Genomic DNA, 20,481 nt, shown 5'->3' with positions numbered 1-20,481 from the left:
GATGGTTCCAGCTTGTGACTAGGAGGCTGCATGTTTCAGGGAGGCGACCACTGTGCTCAGGGTGCTGAAGGCATCACTCAGCTGGAAGAGCCACTTTTGCCGAGCAGGAGCAGTGCCCAGTGTTGCTGGTAGCTTTGTCCAGACAGGTGGTATGCAGACACTGACTGAATTTCTCTCCCCACAGCTGCTGGATCTCTTTGACAGTGAAGACCCCAGAGAACGAGACTTCCTAAAGACTATTCTGCACAGAATCTATGGGAAGTTCCTGGGTCTGCGAGCATATGTGAGGCGGCAGATCAACAATATATTTTACAGGTGAGATGTTTCTTAGTGCCTGTGGCCTAGTGAGTGAATGGGACAATCCAGTGAGATAAAACTGGGGCACTGAGCTATGATTCTCTCTGATCCAGACTGTGATTAGCTAAGTGACTCAGTTATGTCACGCTACTTTGGTAGGGATAGCATTCACCTGTGCTTAAGAGCAGTGAGGGTGTGATAGCACTGCCTTCAGCGCACATAGCAAATGTTGGGACCTGTGAGCTTTAGCTGATCTGGGGGCCATGAACTTATTTGCTTCTATCTCTTACACCTTGCCCTGTCGTCTTGGAGTTCTGTTATTTGCTAGGAAACTCCCTGTCTCCAGTGTTTTCCCTTTCATTTGCTTATCAAACTCTATGCAGCATTTGGCGATGACCTCTCATTCTTCTCTTCCCTTTAGGTTCATCTATGAAACAGAGCACCACAATGGGATTGCAGAGCTGCTGGAGATCCTGGGAAGGTAAGAGCACTTTTGGAAGTCCCAAAGGGCCCATAGTGAATGAGACCTCCCAGCCCAGTGTGCTGTGTGAGCTGGCAGTGCCTTCCTTCAGCAGTTCTTGCAGGAGCCACCTCTTCCCAGAGGATCTCAGTCTGACGAAGCACACAGTGAAAATACTCTCCAGCCTGCCAATGAATGCAGTGGTAGCCTTCTCCTCCCCAGATTTTGTCTCCTGTTCTTTTGAGTTTGAGTCCAGTCACACTTGCTGTCTTGCCTCAGCAGGCAGTAAAAGAGAAGAGTTCTTCACAGCCCTGAGAAGCCTAAGCAGTGGGCAGCCTTCTCCGTGGCTTCAAATGCTCTTCTGTTCGCAGCCCTCTCTTGTGCTGCCATCCTCCTGTTCTATTAAGTACAAGCCTCGAGGACTGGGCTGCCTCTGTGCTGGCCTTCCCCAGATGTTCTGCTTTAGTGTGTGTGGGCTCAGCCTGGCACAGGACAGAGCAGAGCCCAGGTCCCATCAGAGGCATTTCCTTGCCGTGCCTGCTGAGGAAACACTCTCGCTGAGCTTGGTATGCAGGTTGGGCCCCAGTGACCACACTTGCTCTGGCGGGTGCTTTCTCAAGTGACTAATGAGAGCTAGGGCAAGCCACTGATGCTTTTGGGGTGGGAGATACTGTATTTCTGCTGGGTGAAGATGTTAATGAGACTCTTGTTTCTTCTCAGCATAATCAATGGGTTTGCTCTGCCTCTGAAGGAAGAGCACAAGATGTTCCTCATCAGAGTCTTGTTACCGCTGCACAAGGTGAAGTCTCTCAGTGTCTATCACCCACAGGTGAGAAGTGCTTCAAGTTCCCAGGGCAGAATGTGATTCTTGCAAAAGCTGTTGTTCAGGCTTGCTTATAGCTATTCATCGGGCTCCATTACTGCGTGGTAGAAAGTTCTTGCTGTGAGATGTTCTGGGCTCTGCACTAGTCCCTTACTGCAGTGGTTTGTCCCAGCCTTGCGGTGCCTGGGCCTGTGTGTATACGTGTGTGCTTTTTGCCACTGACTGATAGGAGGGTATCTTGCCATTTCCTGCTGACTTAATGCTGCGGCCTGCTTTGCCTTTCTGTGCTGGAAGTTTGTGAAATATTGGGGCCCTGCTGAAAGCAGAGGTAAAATTCCAAGCTGCAGTCCTCAGCCTGTGCGTGTGGTGTGTCAGCGGTTAGTCACCGCTGAGATATGCGGAGAAATCAATGTGCTGGGCTGCTAGGCTGGTATAGAGATTAATTTCTTGCAATTCAGAATACATCATAGAAGACCAGAGAAGATCAGGACTCAGGCTAGGAAGTGAAAAAGTATGGGTACTGAGTAGTGATGTCTGTTCTCCCACCCTTGTTTTTATGGGGCAGGGCTTTGTGATGGGTTTGTTCCTTCCCATGTGTGCAGCTGTGCTTGCATTTCAATGTATTAGCTGTGGACTGCTCTAGATGGCTCAAGTTTTATCCTTTATGCTGCACATATGTCCTGAGCTCAGCCGTTGCCTGCTTGGTCTTAGAGCCTTCACCTGCCATCAGAAGAACTGGATTTGTTTGGAGCTGCAACTGTCTGCTCATCACACACACTGTGGAGGGAATAGTGTGACTTCCAGCCTAGGGGGGTGGTGGCACTTTAATCTCGGGTACACTTGAGGAAGCTCTAATCTTGCCATGTTTTTTTCCTACAGTTGGCGTACTGTGTTGTACAGTTCTTGGAGAAAGACAGCAGCTTGACAGAGCCAGTGAGTAACCTTGCTTAACCTCTGTGTGTCAGTCAAATCCCAAAAAGCTTCATGGCTTCCTTAGAGTACAGCAAGGGTGAAAAAAGGCTAAAAAGGCTGGGAGTCAACAGGATTGTTTACTGGGTTTGCCTGGTACCCTGTGGGCAGAAGGGGCTATGCTGCTCATGTGCAAGCCTTTAGCATTCTCTCCTGAAAGCTTCAGGAAGGTGGGCTATAGTCTTCCTTTGTGCTTCAGATCTTGGTGTAGCAGGAGGAACACTATACCAAGCTGTCCTTTCAGGGCAGAGCTTTCAGCTAGTGACAGATGCTGCAGAGTCAAAACACATGGCCATCTGATATCTGATGGAACCAGTATGAGCTCATGGGGGTTCTGAAATAGTAAGAGTTCATTCCAGACTGCCAGAGTTGGCTGAAAAACTGTAGGGGTGAGGTTAGGAACCTGGGACGCAAAGGCCTACTTAGGCAAGCCACTGTTCCTTGATGAAAGTATTCTCCTTCCTGCTCTAGCATCAGTTTGCTACCTCCATAGTAAGTCACATTGTAGACACATTTGCCTTCAGGGTGTAGTGCTGGGAAACAGCAGGTTCTAAAATGTGTGAGCAGTGTAGATGGGGACCTCACATATTCCAGTTACTGGCTGCGCAGACCTGCAGTGTTAACCCGGCTATATGCTGGCTTGGCAGAAGGTGCAAGCAGGAGACAAGTGTTTCTCCACCCACTGCAGGCCAGGAAATATCTTCTACAGAGCTGAGCTTCACAGCCTCAAAACAGCAGATGGCCAAAGAACGCATGCTTGTGTCACTGTAGCAGGGAGCACCAGAAAGTGTGAGCATTTTAATGAGTAACGCTAGCTGAGGTCGTTCTGTTCTCTGGCTGAAATGTGTGCGTTCGTGGTGAGCCTGACTGTGCTTGGTGGAAGCTGGTCGGCTGTTGTCAGCTTTCTGGATCCTCAGCATTGACACCAGCAGTGCTGAAGCAGACCTCCCAGCTTTTCCTTTAAATGTGGGTCCTCTGCTTCCTGTGTTCCCAAAAGCCTGCTCTGAAACAAACTGCGTAAAGTAGCTTCCTGATCATGCTGAATACTTCCCGTGGCTGACATCCAGCCCAACAGCCTCCTGCCAAAGCACTTACTGTAGGGTGAGGGAGAAGAGAGAAATAGAAATCTGTCAATATTTCCAGGATTTATTTTGCAGCTTATTCAAATAGTAAAGCTCCATAGCTCATCGCTGCTTCCTGGGTAATGGGTTAGTGGCCCCTGGATTAGAGACCTGGTTTGGTGCTTGTGGAAAGCCGTGGCATGACCCAATTTCATTACCTTCAGTGGGTGTTGCATTGGGTCTCAACGAGACATACCAAGGCCGTATTGCCACAGGTTGTGTCCTGTTGAAGCATCCTGCTTGTGAAGGTTTCAAATCACCTCCTGAGATGACTGGGGTTATTGAAGTCTTGAAGAACTACAGGGCTTGTGCATCAGCAAGGCTCTGAATGCCCAAGGAGATGTTGGCACCAGTGCTGGAAGGAGGCCAGATCACTCGCTAGGTCCACACTTGCTTAGAGTGGGCCTCCCAGAAGCTTGCTCAGCAAGGCTTGGTGTGGTAGCTCTTGTGCTAACAGCAGTCTGAATGACTGCCAGGTGAGCGAGGCCTTAGATGTGCTCAGTAATAGCAAAGACAGACTTGACACACCTCGCACCGCCTTAGCTGTAGGAGAAATTGTCTGAGTCACTGAAGCTGACTCTTGCCTGAATGGCAGACCTGAGTAATGACAAACACTGAGGATACCAAACTGTTGGCTTCTCAAGCTTTGATTTGCTGGAAACATAATGCTCAGATGTTTCAAATCTTGCTGTTGCATTGCCCACTGCTGTGAACTTCCTCTCACGTGCTGGCTTCAGGATTGGGTTGCTGAAGTACACAGAGTTTGAAAGAGCAACTCCTACCGCCAGTTGCGTGTGAATCTAGTGTCCACAGAGTTAGCATTTCTGTAAATGCCGTACCAATAGCTCCACAGACTGAAGGTCTGCAGGATCTTGGATCCTGCCTTTGACTGTGTCTAGAAGCAGATGGGTAGGGAAGGAAGCAATATTAAAAATAAATAAATAAAATCAAGTGGGATATAGCGCTTCCCCTCCTATATTCTTCCAGTATCTTGTAAGCAATAGTACACTCAGCCAGAATTTGCATATGCATTGTCATATTTAATTATCACCATTAGGTGTAACCTCCATAAATGTGTCTACTCCCTCTGGAGTCTGTTTGGACTTTGAATCTCCACAAGCAAGAATGAGCTCTGTAATCCAATTACCTTTCTGTGAAATGGTACTTCCTTTTCCTTGTCGCAAACCCGTCTGTTGCATTTTTTTATTGGGTGCTCCCTAGTGTTCAAGCTCTGCAGTGTGATGAATAATGATTCTTCAGTGACCTTCTCCATAGCATTTCCAGTTTTATTAGTTGATCTTCCATGGTTGCTCTGCACCATCTGCCAGACGCTGCCTGCTCTGGTTTGAGCCTTCTGTGTTAAGCTGTGTTTGGGGAAAAAAGTTGTTCTAAGCTTTGTGCTTGTAGTACAGAACCATAGCAGCCTGGGCAGTGCTGCTGTCTTGCGTGTAACTTGGCAGAGTTTGGATTTTTCTCTTCTTTCTTCCCCGGTAACCCACCCTGACTTTCTAAGAAAGTCTTCTGTTACTGCCTCCCCTCTGCGGCTGTGACCAGACCCTTAAAAATGTATTTCACAGGTGGTGTTAACTTTCAGCCTCTAACACTGTCTCTCTACCCTCCCCATTTAGGTGATTGTGGGCTTGCTGAAGTTCTGGCCGAAAACTCACAGTCCCAAGGAGGTGATGTTTCTAAATGAGCTGGAGGAGATCCTGGACGTGATTGAGCCATCTGAGTTTGTGAAAGTTATGGAGCCCTTGTTCAGGCAGTTGGCCAAGTGTGTCTCCAGCCCACACTTCCAGGTGGGTTGCAGCTCAGGGAGGGGATGGGGCACTGGCTTGTAATCTGCTTGCCTTGTGAGGGTGACATGACAGCTTTTGGGCTTGTCTTTGTGGATCAGTGGCACGTGGAGGTGTGACCAGGGTGAGTATTGGGGTGACACGTGGTGAGAGGCGGTAAGAATTCTCGCCACAACCACAGAGCGAGCTCATCCAAAGAGAAAACAAAGCGGATCGGTGGAGCCCCTCCTGCTGCACTGTGGTATTCAGCACCATGTATTGCAGCAGGCTGGAGCTGGAGCAGACGTGCTCTGCCACCTCCTGTTTTGGCTAGGAAGCATAGAGGCGATCCATCCAGTGTCACCCTGTTGCAGTAAAACCATGCTGGCTGCAGTGCTGGAGGGAGGCCAACCAAAGAGACAGTGTGCAGAGAAGATGCTTTGTACTGTTCTGGTGTAGGTGGTAAAACATGAGGTATACTGAAAAAGTGCTAGAGTCTGCTTCTTCCATGTTCCCACTGAAGGGAAGGTGGCCGTAGTACCAGGCAAAAACAATCCCTGTGTCTGGTAGTCTTAAGGTTGAAGGGTGGTAGGACCTGCTAGTAGCTCCTAGCAGGTGTTCTTGGCTCACTGGTTTAGCTTGCCATAAAGAGTGCCCGAGGAAGAAGATAGCTTGCTGCTGAAGCATGTGGCTGACCCAGGTATGGGTGGCGTGTTAAATAGCGACATAGCGCTCCCCCAGAGTGAGTGTGACTGCACAGTGAGGCAGACTGTACATCTCCATACCAAAAGCCGGACTGAAGCCAAAGTCATGTGTTTACAAGCCAAAAATGAGGTCAGCCAAGGTCACGTGTGTATGTAAAAGATCACTGTTACTGTTTCCTGGAAAGGACTGGGGGAGCCTGATGGAAACCAGCTGGACATGGATTACTGGTGTGGTGATGGGAACCAAAGGACTGACATGACCTTTGGGCGTGGAAGGAGCTACCATAGGGAGCTAAGGAGCTTGAATAAAGTAGGGTAAAGGCTGGAGGAGAGGCATCCTGTACTTGATAGCAGCCCTCATCTGCTGCCAACTCTTTGAAAAACAAGACTGAAAAACCTGGAGAAGGTGCAAACACTTTACAGCCTAACAAAATTAACCCCAAAGGTGTCCCTTACAGTCAGGCTGAACAGGCTCTGTGCCTGCAGCTTGTCTGAGAGCAAAAATAGGAACTGACTTCTTGGTAAGGCTGAACACCTTGGTGGGGGAGAGTTTTCTCTGAGTGGATTGTGTGTTAATCTAGCAGACAAAGGCTTAACAAGATCTAATAGCTTGAAACCAAAGCTAGGTAAGTGAACACGAGGTGAGTTTCACTTTGTTTACTCATGTGGAACAATATGTTAAGGGGATATAGTGAGTTCTCCATCGTCTGAAGTATAAGACTGAGACTGGATGTCTCTCTTCCTAGGTTTTTAAGCCATTCTCAAGCTAGTGCTAAATGCAGAAATTAGCCTGATGATCTGCATTGCCCAGATTTGCGGTTAAATATGAAGAATTGTGGTTGAATCTATCACTAAGTGGAAACTTGTTAGACTTGTTTTTCTTGTTAGTGCAGGATGGATGCCCCAAGATTTTCCATATTTTCATTCTTACTAAATCAGGGGGATGAATTGTGGGCCTGGTGACTGAAACATGCTGCAAAGCCCAGAAAGACTCTGTTGTGGGGAAGGCCAGGGAGGAGTGGGAGGAATGGAGCTTTACAGAGGACAGTCTGAGGAAATGAAGGAGGCTTGGAGCTAGTCTGAGCTGGGACCTGGATTGGATGACATTACTGTCCTCAACTGTTGTGTAAAGGGTGTTGGAGTCATCGGTATATCAAAGGGAGGCTTGCCTAGTCGAGAATGTGAGGTTTTCCCCAGGAAAGTGAGAAGTGTCTGACATAGGCTAAGGGAAAGAAGGCTGGGTAGCACGGATGAATGGCCTTGTGGAAGTTGGCGAAGGTCAGCCCTGCTGCCCATGCTGTGGGGAAGCATTTGCTCCTCGGCTGGGTGGTGGCAAGCTCTGGCCTCAGCACTGCACAGTTTCCCTGTGCACCACAGGTGTTACTGGAAGGAGCCTCTTCAAGGATGGCTTTCTCTCCCACTGCAGGTGGCAGAGCGAGCGCTGTACTATTGGAACAACGAATATATCATGAGCCTGATCAGCGATAACGCAGCCAAAATTCTCCCGATCATGTTTCCAGCACTCTACAAGAACTCCAAGAGTCACTGGAACAAGTAGGTCTTTCCACATGCCCTGGCACTTGCTGTGCATGCAGGATTGCTTGACCTACTAGCAATCTTGGGGCATGCTGCTACAGTGCAACGACGCATGGCACTTGGTGACACCAGGTGCTGAGACAGAGGGGTTGTTAGTAATATCAGCATGGAAAAGTGCCGCAGCAGACCACAGCGGCCTGCTTTTGCAAGGGGTCAGGCACCTGCAATGACCCGCCTTGGGGCCATTGAGTCTACCCAGAGTTTGATACCTGCATATCACTAATGCTGCTGGTCTCTTGGAGGTGTGCAGTAGGTTTTCCAGCCGACTTCTGGCTGCTTGTTAACTAATGATCACACATATGCTGAACATGACCAGAGACCTTGGCTAATGCGGTGCCTGACTCCTTGAACACAGAAAGAATGGAGAAAGCAGAACTAACTGGGCAGATGTCCAATGTCAAGTGATTGCCCTCTGTGTCTGGTTCCCCAGTACTAGTCTGTTTTATGGTTCTCCCATCAACTTCCTTTCTTCCTACTGCTTCTTCAGTTGATTCCTTACCTGGTTAATTCAAGTTGTAAAATGCATTTCCTTTTTAATGAATTAGCTAAAATTACTCAGCCCACAGCCAAGATCCTAAAATCCTCCAGCAAAATAATTAATTCTAGGGAGGCTGGGTGAGTCCAGGGCTTAGGACTATACTGTGGTAGCAAAGACAGGATTGTGAGGTGGAACTTGTTTGCAGAGAGCTCCCCACTAGTCTGCTGTTTGACTGCTTCCTTCTCTTTATTGTATTGGGAAGCACGAACTTGAGCCACCAGTCAAGGGTGCTCTAAAGACTGGGGTGGACACAGCCACACAGACATGAACACACACAAACGCCCAGATACGCATGCGTGCGCCAACAGGCACATGCATGTGCAGACGGGCACGTACATGCATGCACACACACATACGATGTGTGTGCACATATGCATGTGCGCTTGCAGACAGATGTGCACAGACATGTTTTCACTCAGTGTTACTGCCCCTCCTGATCAGAGTTCAGAAAAGGACTTTATGTTCTTGTCTGAAATCCTTCAGCAGTTCTGTTTCCTTAGTGCACCAGTCAAGATTCATGATTTTGCTGTTTCTGTCTTTTCTTCTTGTCTCCTTCCCAGTGGTATGGCAGAAGTCCTGAAGGTGTTTTCCTTTTATTTCTCCTTGTCTTTGTTTTAGCAGTAGCTACTTCATCTCAGGGCTGGTTGAGTACCTCAGATTCTCCCCTTCTTCCCATAGCTCGTCTACTCTAGCACTTTGTCAGACAGCCTGCGTAAGTCCAGCAGGGCTGTAGCTCTCTCTCTTATTCCATCTGTACAGCTGTTGAGGCACAGAGCTCAATCTACTGAGTCTCTTATCTTTTGCCTCTGGGTCAGGTATTTCAGAGACAGCTTCAATACTTGTATTTATTCCCTGGGAGAGTCCTTGGCCCAGAGAGCGCTCACATACAGTGCAACCTATCCATAAATTGCTGACATGAAGTCAGCTTTTCTTCTGTGGTATTCTTTGTGCTGGTTCCTGTCTCTACAGGGCTGCTGAATGTCTGTGTTTTGGGCAGCTCAGTGACAAAGCTCATGACTGAATACTGGGCAGCCCAAAAAAGTAATTGTGTATATGCGAGGTGAACTGTGGGAGACACTAAAGCTAGATTAGGTAAAGGCCCCCTGAGAACAGCCCTGAGCAGGTCCCTAGCATCCTTCCTTTCCAGTTTCTAACTACAAGAAATAAATGCATGAATGCGTCCTTTTGCACTCATTAGTCTGACCACAGTAGAACAGACCTGTCCCAGTGGTCTTCTCTTTCTTCTCTGTCTCTTTCGCCCTGGGTGATAGTCTCTGCTGTGTTTGTGGTGGGGGTTTTTCCATGCGAAGAGCTGGGACTGTGTGAAAATCTTTTGTCACGTTGCTGTGGTATGAGTTGCTGCTGCTGTTAGCTCTTGTCTGTGCTGCTGGCGCTAACTCAGTGCTTAGTACCTGGAGGATACCACCATGACTTGTTCTCCTTTCCTCATTTCTTTGCAGGACAATCCATGGGCTGATCTACAATGCACTGAAGCTGTTCATGGAGATGAACCAAAAGCTATTTGATGACTGCACGCAGCAATACAAGGCAGAGAAGCAGAAGTGAGTAAGAGGTTCTTGCCAAGTAACTTGAGCTCATCCTGGAGTCTCCTTGGGGTACAGTAAGAGATGGTAGATCCCAGCAGGCAGAGGGGAAATGGAAAGGTGGTGCAAATAATTTTGTCAAAAAGTAGGATTCCTCAGCAATAACTATGTGTAGGGATGAGAAGAGGTAAAATGTGTGCCCTGATAAAAATCCTTTCAGTTCTGCTGAAGCAGGGAGCTTGGAAAAGACTGACAGAGTTTGCTGGGTTATGAGGAAATAAATTACAATGTAGAGGATACTCAGCTTTGCAGAGATGCTTATGCTCTGCCTTGGAAATATTTACCAGTTCATATATGTCATAGTGATGCCAGTGGAATCCTGCTGCTTGAGAGAGACTTTTCTGAAGAGCTTTGCTGCAGTGGGCATAATGCATCTTTCCTGCCACAGGACACTTTCAGTTTTCCAGTAATAAAGATGGAATAATACCTGGAATTTCAAAGAGGAAATGGTGGGGATAAAATCTGAGCTCAGCAAGTACCTGTGCAATGATGCTGTAAAGAGGAAAAAACTCCACTTTTTCTGCTTTCTTGTGCTGGTTTTGGTGCTTGTATGACTTGTTTTCTGCTGACTTAGTGATGTAAAATAGTGCTTCTCATTCCTGGGTGAGCCAGGGCTGCCACAAGGGTGGTGGTGGGGAGAGCAGGGCTAACCCTTGCTGGCAGTGGGGAGCTCTGGGATACATTCACTTGTTTTGTGAAATAATAATGAATAACAACGTTGAGATATGAATTAGAGCTTGGGAATGGGTAACCCGAGAAATTCAGGTTTTGTTAACATCTAAATGGGGAGCAAGCAAGATTTTTTTTTATTGTCCCCCACCCCCTGCCCATTCTAGGGCATTTGTGAAGCCCACATATGTCTGCACGTATATTTTAAGTCACAGTGACAGCACATTTACTATGAGATCTACCTGGTGTTTCCATCGGGAGCTTTTTCTGCCTGTTAGCTTCTACCCATGCTGACCTGCTGAGTGTGACTGTTCCCAGCATTGGTGTGTGGCTAATGGAGGATTGTTCTGGAAAAGGTCAACAAAGCAGCTCAGAGCTGTCCAAGAAATGGATGGGTAGAGCTGCACTGTTTTCTGCTCATGTTAAGATGATTTTTTTTTTTCTCTAGTGCCTCTCTGCCTAATTATGCTTCAGAAAACCTTGTGTTGGGTTTTTATCAAGGATATACCTTTTGCTCTCGTAGATAACCAAATTTGGTAAAATGTCAGTTGAAAACTTGGTGGGCAGGATGTAAAAGTGCCTTTTAGCAGCTGAATCTGAGATGAGTTTCCCTACAGTGAGCATGATACAATTCCTCAGCTAAGTGGGATTTCCCTGCCACAGGGACCCAGCTAAGGAGGCCTTTCTGGGCAAAAACAAGAAGGGTCAACTCTGCTGTTGCTAGCACAGCATTAGCAGCTGTTCCGGGCTTGAGAAGTGTGAAAAGGTCGCCCTCTGAAGGGATGCTAGAGCTGGGAGAGGAACATTGTGAAAGGTCTGTAGGGACAGGCTGGGAAACAACTAGAAAGGGAAATCGGTGGCGGAAGGGAATGGGGTAGGACAGCAGGCTGGTGGAGAAGAGCAGCTTCTCCGGGCAAGGAGGCAGAAAGGAGGTAGAGACTTTGAGAAGAGGTACAGTGAAGAGCTGGGGTGGGGGGGGGCTGGTATTCTTAGTGTCAATGGATAGTAGGAATGGGATATATAAAGGCAACAAATTAGAGGAGGAGATGTGAGGAGATCGGCGTTTGTTGGGCAAGGGGCCTGGGACTGTATAGGATGTAGGACAATGGTGGGAGAAAAGAGCACGCACTTGGGAAGATGGATTAGAAAGCTGGGTGTACTAGAGCAGTATGCTCAAGTTCTTTGCTTAAGTCCATTGTGAAAATGTCATCTTTTCCCTCCGTGTCTTTAAAATATCCAAGAAATATAAGCAAATCCACGTGCACTTAACACTGTGGCTAGATGTTCTGGAGTGTAATAGACCAAAATTGTTGCTGGAACAAACAGGGTTAGAAAAAGCATGTTTCACAGGTGGGAGAAAGTGGTGTTTTGTGGTGTCTCCCCGAGGAAACGAGACCGTTTCGTAGCTGAAGAGTCTGCCTCGGAGTTTGGGGTGCCGTCCCTGCACTTCCCCTACCTGCTCTTCTTTCTGCAGAGTGCTGTGACCTGTTCTGGTGAGCAGCAGGTCCCGTTGCCTCCCTTCCAATGGAGAAGACACGCTGCATCCGCAGCTCATTTCTGCTGCCTCCCTGGCAGAGCTGACTGCAGGCCGTGCCTGTTGGTGGACAGTAATGTGGCATTGCAGTCAATTGCTGTTTTCTTTTCAAACACGAAGACTTAAACAGAGTAGAAATAGTACTTTTTTTTCTAATAAAAACCTGTGAGTCTGTGATGCCGAGTGCCTCTAGAGTAAAGCAGCGTGCTGAAGGCTGCCTGTGGGAATGCTGTCTGCGTCGCTGTAATGCAGGATTGACCTTTAACTGTGCGATGCCTTGCTTTTTGCACATGACCTCGGCCCTATTCAGTGAGACTGACGAGATTGAAACGCTGAGGCTTCTTTAGTGTAGACAGAAAAAGGGAAAGACGCCTATGGAGTGTTTTCCCAATGAGCCGCTAGAGACCTTGAGCTATGAACTAGAAAACAGCACACATGGGAAGGACTGCACGTGCGAACAAAGCCAGTAAATGTGAAACTGAAAAGGAGAGAGCTTGTAGGTATGCAATTAGGCTGCAACCAGATGTTTAGAGGCCTGCTCAGAAAAGGCTTAGCCATGTTTTTAGTTAGTTACCATGCCTACAACTGACATGCCAAGGCTGGTCACCGAGGGACGGACTTTCCCCGGGACATGTGGGGAGGCTCTGCTGTTCAGTGCAGATGGACTGACTGTGCTTCGCTAATCTCCCCAGACATCTTGAAGCTGTTTGAATTATCAGAACCCTTCAGGAGGAGAAGATACCTCCCAATATAGCTTTTCTTTTCCAAATGTCCTGCCGGGGGCTTTCTCATACTGCTAGTAATGGGGTCAGGAATGAAGGGAACCGATGAGGTGCGCATCACCCAGAAAGCAGGGCTGGGGGTGCTGCTCCCACAGACTCAGCGCTGTCCTGCGAGGCATTGCTGTTTAGAAAGGTGGGATTCTCCAAAGACTCGTGTGGATGAGTGACACTTTCAGATAAACTGCAATGGAAATGTCCTAGTGTAGGAGGCAAAGCCAGGCTGATTGATAAGGTTGGCAGAGCGCTTCCCCTATAGAGGGATGTTGGACAGTTGTAATACTACAGTTAAGTCAATGTGGCATCAAAATAAAGATGAAAGTTTGTTTCATTCTTTGGAAATACTTCTTTGGCTAAAAAGAGTGATCACAGGTGTAAAGCTTTCAGATTTTTAGAAGTACTGCTCTTAGTTAGACCGGTATACTCTTTGCGAGGTGGTCTTTTGCAATATCAGCTGAGCACGAGATGGGTAAACTGGTGGATCTTGAAGTGCAGTGAGGAATGGAGGGCTTCCCCGATGCTATTCAAACTGCTTTGGTGATCTGAAAGGAAAGAACTGGTGCTAGAGATGCATGGAGCTGAAAGACTGGATGAGTGCCCTTGGCTCACTGTGTACCAGACCAGTAATGCGATGTAGTCCAGCCAAACAAAATAAGCTTTGTTACACCCTTAGATGGCATGGCAGTAGACACGATACCGGCAAAATAGACGTTGCTTCGGAGGGGCAGTGGCCTTCACGATTTGAGGGCCTTTGTGGACAGACATATCAGTCTGCATTTCCAGTGGCAAGATTGGAGTAATATGTATATTTATGTTTACCAGAGGTTAAAAAGGATTCTGGAGAAACTGGGGATGCAGCAAGAAGGAGCTAGGGAAGATCAGTGCTAACTCCTGGTCACAGTCCTCTGCAGAGTTCTCCAGAGCTCTGTCAGAAAATGAGGTGTGGGTTATTCATTTGGGGTTTGGTTGTTTGGAGTAGTCTCGTCCTGGTTTCAGCTGGGATAGAGTTAATTTTCTTTCTAGTAGCTGGTATAGTGTTATGTTTTGGGTTCAGTATGAGAAGAATGTTGATAACACACTGATGTTTTCAGTTGTTGTTAAGGAGTGTTTAGACTAAGTCAAGGGTTTTTCAGCTTCTCATGCCCAGCCAGGAAGAAGGCTGGAGGGGCACAAGAAGTTGGGAGGGGACACAGCCAGGACAGCTGACCCTAACTGGCCAAAGGCATATTCCATACCATGTGATGTCATGCCCAGTATATAAACTGGGGGCAGCGGGGCTGGAGGGCATCGCTGCTCAGGAACTAACTGGGCATTGGTTGGCAAGTGGTGAGCAATTGCATTGTGCATCACTTGTTTTGTATATTCCAATCCTTTTATTATTATTATTGTCATTTTATTATTATTGTTGTTGTTACGATTATCAGTTTCTTCCTTTCTGTTCTACTAAACTGTTATAATCTCAACCCAGGAGTTTTACCTTCCCCCCCCCCCATTTCTCTCTCCCATCCCACTGGGGGAGTGAGCGAGCAGCTGCGTGGTGCTTAGTTCCTGGCTGGGGTTAAACAACGACAAGTCTGCTGCTTGAATGCTTGGCAGCTTCATTCTCATTTTTAGCCTCCTTTCTTACATATATTTCAAGAGTGTGAGGTGATTACAGAGTATAAGAACTTCCTTAGCATGGATACATAGGGCACTAGAGAATGAAGTAGCTGGGATGGAAGCCAGATAGTTAGAAATAAAGCAGAGATATTAGTACAAATGTTTAAATGTAGAAGAGAATAACAAGGAGTGGTGGGTGCTCGCCTCTGTTTGCAGGGAACGTTCACTGCCCTGGGATTTACAGGTGGCCCAGTTGAATGGTCACTTAAGGTTTGTGCCAAAATCTGTGCCAAGTTCAAGAGCTGTGCCTGGAGGTTTGAGCAGCTCTCTGGTGTGCCGTGGCCAGGGGGAGAGGGAACTGTGGGCAGTTGAGCCCCAACTCTATTGGAAATGGCAGTTTGTCCCTCTGCATCTGTAAGGCACCAGGAAAATTTGTGTTTGACATCCAAACTGGTGTCATTGCTTTGCTCCAGAAACCAGCTGCTCTGGTCCACTCCTGCAGCACAAAGCCAGGGAAAAAGTACCTTTGCAGCCCTGTGCTCTGAGGTGAGGGAGGAGTGTGCTTGCCTACCTCCTGCTAGCTGCATTGTGTCTCCTCTTCTTGCCATATCTCTCCTGTAGATAGAATTAGGGGTCTCTGAAGGACAAAGCAGCTCTTCCCTGTGCCTACGCTTTTCTGCTGTCTCTTGCTTTTGTCTTCCTGTGAGCGAAAGCTGCACTTTCCCTGGGAGTTCACACTTATGTGCTCTCTCTCTTTCCAGGGGAAGGTTCAGGATGAAGGAACGAGAAGAAATGTGGCAAAAAATAGAGGAGCTGGCCCGGCTGAACCCCCAGGTGGGTGACAGCAGGACCTAGGATGAATGAGACAAGAATGTGCTGGGGGTCTTGACCTGCTTCCTGCGCTCATGAGAGCAGGCTCTAGCACCTGATCTCAGTCCTGCGCACACAGCTGCAGCAGTGGTCTGTCCCTCCCAAAACCCAGTGTCTTGGGGATGCTGGCAGTGTTTTACCAGCCTGGCCCTCTGTAGCACTGACCTCTAAGTAATGCCTTGTAGAGAGCATGTACGTGTTTATGGACTCTTCTCTCAGCTGTGGCTGCACGTGCAGCGTGCTGTGGCTCAGAGGGCACAGGCAGGAATGGATAGGAGAAGATGCTCCTTTCCTGCTGTGTACCTGCTGCTACCTTTGCGGGCGCCGGAGAGGGCGTCTGGAAGAAGCGTGCCAGGCTGTGTTAGGATGCTGGGGGAGAAGGCTTGGTGTTGGATGGTGTGCTGACTCTCCAGCTGTCTGTTTTTCTGCAGTACCCCATGTATTACGCACCTCCACCATTGCCTCCTGTCTGCTGTATGGAAACGGAGACCCCGACTGCGGAGGATATACAGCTACTGAAGAAAACGGTGGAGACGGAGGCTGTGCAGGTGTGTAGGTGACTAGGGTCCTTCCACAATTACTCTCAGACTAGCCAGGACATCAGCATAGTCAGTCCGGGGTCCAGCAGCCAGAACTGGGTCTTTCCAAGTCTTCTGAGGGTAAATGTCCCTACTCTCATCCCTGATTGTTAGTGATCAACCTGTAGTCTGAAGAGTGGAGTTTATCTAATCTTCCCACTCTGGAAAAAGTGCAAGTGGGACTTTTCCATGTCCTTTTAGTCTGTGTTTGGCTCTCAGCCTGTTCTGCAGCATGCTATGGTGTCACCCAGCATATCCTAGAGCAGTTGGAGTCAGAGAATGGGGAGGCTGGAGGGGTGAAGGGGTTTGCTACTGATCCCTGACTCCTTTGGTTTGTCTGTAGATGCTGAAAGACATTAAGAAGGAGAAAGTTTTGCTGCGCCGGAAATCTGAGCTTCCTCAGGACGTCTACACTATAAAAGCCCTGGAGGCCCACAAGAGAGCAGAAGAGTTTCTCACCTCAAGCCAGGAGGCTCTCTGACGGGCTCAGGAGCTGGCCCGGGAAGCTCTGCCCCATCCTTTTCCCCCAGGGGTCACGGAAATGCACTTGGTTCTCATGTATAAATAAGGAATGAACATGGTGAGCTGTGCCTGTCCTCCACTCCATCCACATCCCTCCAGGGTAGATCTGGTTTTACGTTATAACTTGTATCTCACCACTGTCATGTCCTTCTGCTTTTCCTCCTTCCTCCTGCTTTTCCACCTCGGGTGTGCGTGCGTGAAGGGAGCCTGCCTGACCTGTGATTGTATCAGCCCAGGCAGGAGTCGCTTCACTTGCAGCTGCCGCCTGGTTCTTAGTCTGCCTGGGAACCAGAGCCTCGCTGCTCCGCAACACAGGCTCTGGGTTGGCCAGAGACTACCGTGCGTGGCTCAGCATGCTGCTACAAGCCCCAAGTGCCCACCTCCGCAATGCCTGCCCCCGTGCCGCCTGTGCAGTCAAGCCCTGCGGCGGCGGTCAGAGGTCTGCCTGAGCTCGGGGCAGGAGCGTGTGGCAGAGTTTGTGGGGGCTCTGCTGCCTCTCCACCCTGCCTTGGGGTGCAGCTTCGCAGCTGGAGGGTCTTACGTACAGCGGAGGAGATGTTCGCTTCGATCTTTCTTTTGCTTCAAGCCCCTTCTGTTCCCCTGTCAGTGGAGTGGGGGTTCATTGCTTTGCCACCCTCAGTAAAGCTGGGTGCAAGCACTACATACTATTGCAGCCCTCCCTTTAGAGCATCCTTAGAAGCTCTCTTGTGGGAAAGTGAATTCCTTCAGCTGTTTGTGTTGGTCCGTGCTGACTTGTCTCCATCCCAGTGTCTTGGGTTAATTGTGGGCCCAGAATTAACTTCCTGCTTTGTAGCAGGTGTCAGCCACTGACTTCTGCTTTCTTTCCTCTACCTGCTCAATTAAAATACTCCTGCAGCTCTCTCCCTTTGTCGCTGTATCCCATCCTTAGCTCTGCAGTGGCCAGGGTTTCTAGGAAGCTTGTGCTGCTAAAGTCATTTCTCCAAACTTAGTGGGAGCAACAGATAGATGTTACGGGGCCAGGCTGAATTCCTGAGTGTTCAGTTCTCTCCTCTTTATGATCAATGGCTAGGTGCTACTGCTGAATTGCTTCCGTGGGTGCTCTGAGCAAAGTTCGCCTTGCCCTGTTACTTTGGCACCTGCTGTGGCCTGAGGCCCTTGTTAGTTATCATATGGTGCATCAGGGACTTGTGCTAATTTAGCATTTAGAGCGCACTTGCTGATAGCCCAGGGGGTTGCGCAGCACTGGGGTGCTACTGTGATCCGGCTTTCTCCCCTACCTTTTGTGGTGCAGATTCAATGCCCGGCCAAGATGCCACCTCAGAGAGGCTGAGGTGGTAGGAAAGGGGGTCTTCCTTGCTTCTTACCTGCTGCGCTTGCTTTCTTGACATATAAGCTTAAGTGGGTTTGCAGTAGCGCAGGGAGCTTATGGGGCCGGTGCTAGTCTGACACTTGCTTTGCAGCATCATGGGTTGTTGCAGAAGGTCCTGGTGTATCTGCTTGTCCTCACCAGTAAACCATTCCCAGGTCAGAGGTTCATCCCCTCTAATCTTACTGCTGGTGTGCAACACATCTTGACCCCAACCCAAACTAAACTGGTTTTTCCCTGTGTATCCTGTACCTGCTGCCCTGTTTAGCTCTCTTTCCGTTTGGCCCTCGTTAGGCATGCCACCATCTCTTAGGAGCAGCTGGCAAGCGTGAGTTATGTGTGAGATCACCCACAGTCGTGCAGGACCCCGCCTCCCCTCCGCTTCATGCAATGGGCCAGTTCATCAGGAGACTTACGAAACACCTCAGGGAGGTTATTGCTTATTTTGAACATTAGTCTGAGCTCATGGTCAGCTGCCAATCAATTACCTCACGCCTGGCACAGCATGTAGACATGCACTGGGTGATGCTGGATGGCTCACAGGAGCGGCAGGCGTTTTGGGGCACAGCGGAGACAAGGACTGCCCAGCACCAGCCGCCGCAGGGCTCGGGCTGGGGAGGATGTTTCTTCCCGTTGCAGTACAGGCTTTCCAATTCGTCTGCTTAGCGTTGCGTTGTAAGCCGCCACCTCATTTTTAGAGTGCTACAAGCATGTATGTGCCCTCACTCGAGCCTGCTTGCTGCTAGGCAGTGGCTGCCTTTCCCTGCTGCGGGCTGTTCTGCCTGCAGAAGGAACGGAGACTTCTGGTGCGCCGAAGTTGTCACTGTCCTGCAGATGGTCTGTCTCTGCCGGCAGTCGCCGAGCACGGCCAGAGGAATGCCGCCGGAGTTGTGCCATGTGCAGGGACAGGACTGTAACGCATCACGACTACGTGCTGTACGGCTTTGATGTTCTCATAGCTTTGTGTGTCTTGTTCTGGGTCAGGGAACTTACGCTTAGTACCTTCACATTGCTGTTAGTTTGCTGCCTATTCATTCCGGTGTCCTGGACATCTAGGAAGGGGACCATGTGAGAAAGGGGGGAGTGTGTTCACCCTCTCCGCCACATGTACTGCTCATACGCAGACCTGCGTCTGCCACGCTACAGCTGCCCCTTGCTCAACACTTGGTTTCTAGCGTTAGTGCTGCTCATTTCTGCCTATGCCTTTCCCCACATCAGCCAAATGGACAGAACTGGAGCTGCCTCTTCCACTTCACCTGGCTCCCTCCTCCTGAGGGAACAAGCAAAACTAACTAACTACTGCATTCACCCCCTGGACACAAGTATTAAGCTGCTTACAGTTCATATGTACATATGGTGTACTTTATTTTCAGTAGAGCATTACATAGTATGAAAGTGTTGGATTTTGTACAGATGTCCCTGTATGTACAGAACTAAATAAAACCGATCTCTTGGAAAGACACATTGGACTCCACCTCTGATACTCCAACACACAGCCCTTCTCCTGGGAGGAGGTCCCCTAGCGCGGAGAGGGACTTCTTCAGCACCGACAGCACAGGGACGAATCCAGCGTTTGTCCCAAGGGAATATGGGCAAAGCCGGCCAACCCCCCTCCCTCCGCACGTGTACGGGTATGGAAACAGGTCGGGCTCCTCGCAGGCAGAGGAAGCCAACACAAGGACATCGCGGGGACTTACGCGCCAGCCAGAACCAGGAAGGAGGAGTGGGAAGGGAAGTCGGACAACGTCAGTGGGAGAAACTGGAAGGTCGATGCCGGCAAGTCCCGTCACCGCTCGGCGCCGAGGCGGCGGCTGCCTGCCTCGCCTGCGCGGCGGAGGGAGGGCTGGGGTTAGCAGCCCCCGCGCCGCAGCTCAGCCCTCACTTCCACTCGGGCCTGGGGCCACCGAGGCTCTGCCGGGCCTGCAGCGTGCGCTGCACCACGTCCCTCCACTGGTCCTCCGAGATCTGGCTGGCCCAGGCGGGGATGCCCAGGGTGGGAAGCTTCACGCCGGCCATCGTCCTCTTCACCAGCTCCACGTGCTCTGGGAACAGAGACAGCGTGAGACCGTGGCCGAGCCCGGCGTGGGGCGGCCGGGAGAGCCTGGGCGGAGATCCCGTTACCTGCATCCATGGGGATGGAGCTTCGGCTGCTCTGAGCCGCTGCGCCTTCCGCAGCCGCCGCCGCCTCCTCATCCTCCTCCTCCTCCTCGCTGTCCACCGGCGGGTCGGGCAGGTGCAGCCTCAGCATCTGCAGAGAAAAGCGGGCAGCGGAGATCGGGCCCGTTCCTTCCCCCCCGTGGAACCGCGCCGCCCCGCCGCCGGCTCTCCCCCAACCCGGCCCGGTCCGGCGGGAGGGCCCTTGGCGATACCTGCAGCCGCTCCTGCAGGCCGGGGCCCGCCTCAGCGCAGCCCGCCGGGGCGGCGGGGGGGCCCGCCTCACCGGGGCCCTGCTCCGGCTCTTGGCTCAGCGGCTGGTACAGATACCCGCCGCCGCCTTCTTCTTCTTCTTCCTCCTCCTCCTCTTCTTCTTCTTCCTCCTCGTCACCGCTCCAGCCCGCCGCACCGTCGGGGGCCTCCGGCGGCCCCGGTTCCTCGGGACACACCCGCTCCGGCCCCATGCTCCGCGCCACCGCCATCCACCGGGCGCGGTGCCGGGGTGGGAGGCCCCGCCGCCGCCGCCACCCGGAAGCGCCGC

General features: G+C 50.1%; 2 protein-coding genes across 3 annotated transcripts in view; one reads left to right on the top strand and one right to left on the bottom strand.

Moving 5' to 3' along the window:
* PPP2R5D (protein phosphatase 2 regulatory subunit B'delta) overlaps positions 1-19,248 on the top strand; it is a 32,055-nt gene extending 12,807 nt beyond the window's left edge. For both annotated transcript variants that reach the window (XM_030036224.1, XM_030036223.2), the window contains exons 7-16: positions 185-315; positions 719-778; positions 1,478-1,586; positions 2,460-2,513; positions 5,299-5,469; positions 7,576-7,703; positions 9,744-9,845; positions 15,230-15,302; positions 15,770-15,886; positions 16,260-19,248. In XM_030036224.1, the coding sequence (XP_029892084.1) occupies positions 185-315; positions 719-778; positions 1,478-1,586; positions 2,460-2,513; positions 5,299-5,469; positions 7,576-7,703; positions 9,744-9,845; positions 15,230-15,302; positions 15,770-15,886; positions 16,260-16,397 (1,083 nt within the window). In that variant the 3' untranslated portion in view covers positions 16,398-19,248. The remainder of the gene's footprint in view (positions 1-184; positions 316-718; positions 779-1,477; positions 1,587-2,459; positions 2,514-5,298; positions 5,470-7,575; positions 7,704-9,743; positions 9,846-15,229; positions 15,303-15,769; positions 15,887-16,259) is intronic.
* On the bottom strand, positions 19,127-20,476 carry MEA1 (male-enhanced antigen 1). Its single transcript, XM_030036232.2, has 3 exons — positions 20,156-20,476; positions 19,908-20,034; positions 19,127-19,828 (listed from the first exon to the last, which is right to left on the bottom strand). The coding sequence occupies exons 1-3, from the start codon at positions 20,420-20,422 to the stop codon at positions 19,665-19,667; spliced, it is 558 nt and encodes a 185-aa protein (XP_029892092.1). The 5' UTR covers positions 20,423-20,476; the 3' UTR covers positions 19,127-19,664.
* Between the last annotated feature and the right edge of the window lie 5 nt (positions 20,477-20,481).

The sequence above is a fragment of the Aquila chrysaetos genome, chromosome 13, assembly GCF_900496995.4.
Source record: "Aquila chrysaetos chrysaetos chromosome 13, bAquChr1.4, whole genome shotgun sequence".
Classification (NCBI taxonomy): domain Eukaryota; kingdom Metazoa; phylum Chordata; class Aves; order Accipitriformes; family Accipitridae; genus Aquila; species Aquila chrysaetos.
Note: the sequence above shows the minus strand (reverse complement) of the source record. Positions and strands in the feature narration are given on the sequence as shown.

Excerpts from the sequence above, each read along its gene's own strand:
- MEA1 (XM_030036232.2), bottom strand. The coding sequence starts at position 20,422 with ATGGCGGTGGCGCGGAGCATGGGGCCGGAGCGGGTGTGTCCCGAGGAA. Across the intron at positions 20,035-20,155 it reads GCCTGCAGGAGCGGCTGCAG|ATGCTGAGGCTGCACCTGCC; the intron begins GTATCGCCAAGG and ends TTTTCTCTGCAG. Across the intron at positions 19,829-19,907 it reads CTCCATCCCCATGGATGCAG|AGCACGTGGAGCTGGTGAAG; the intron begins GTAACGGGATCT and ends CTCTGTTCCCAG.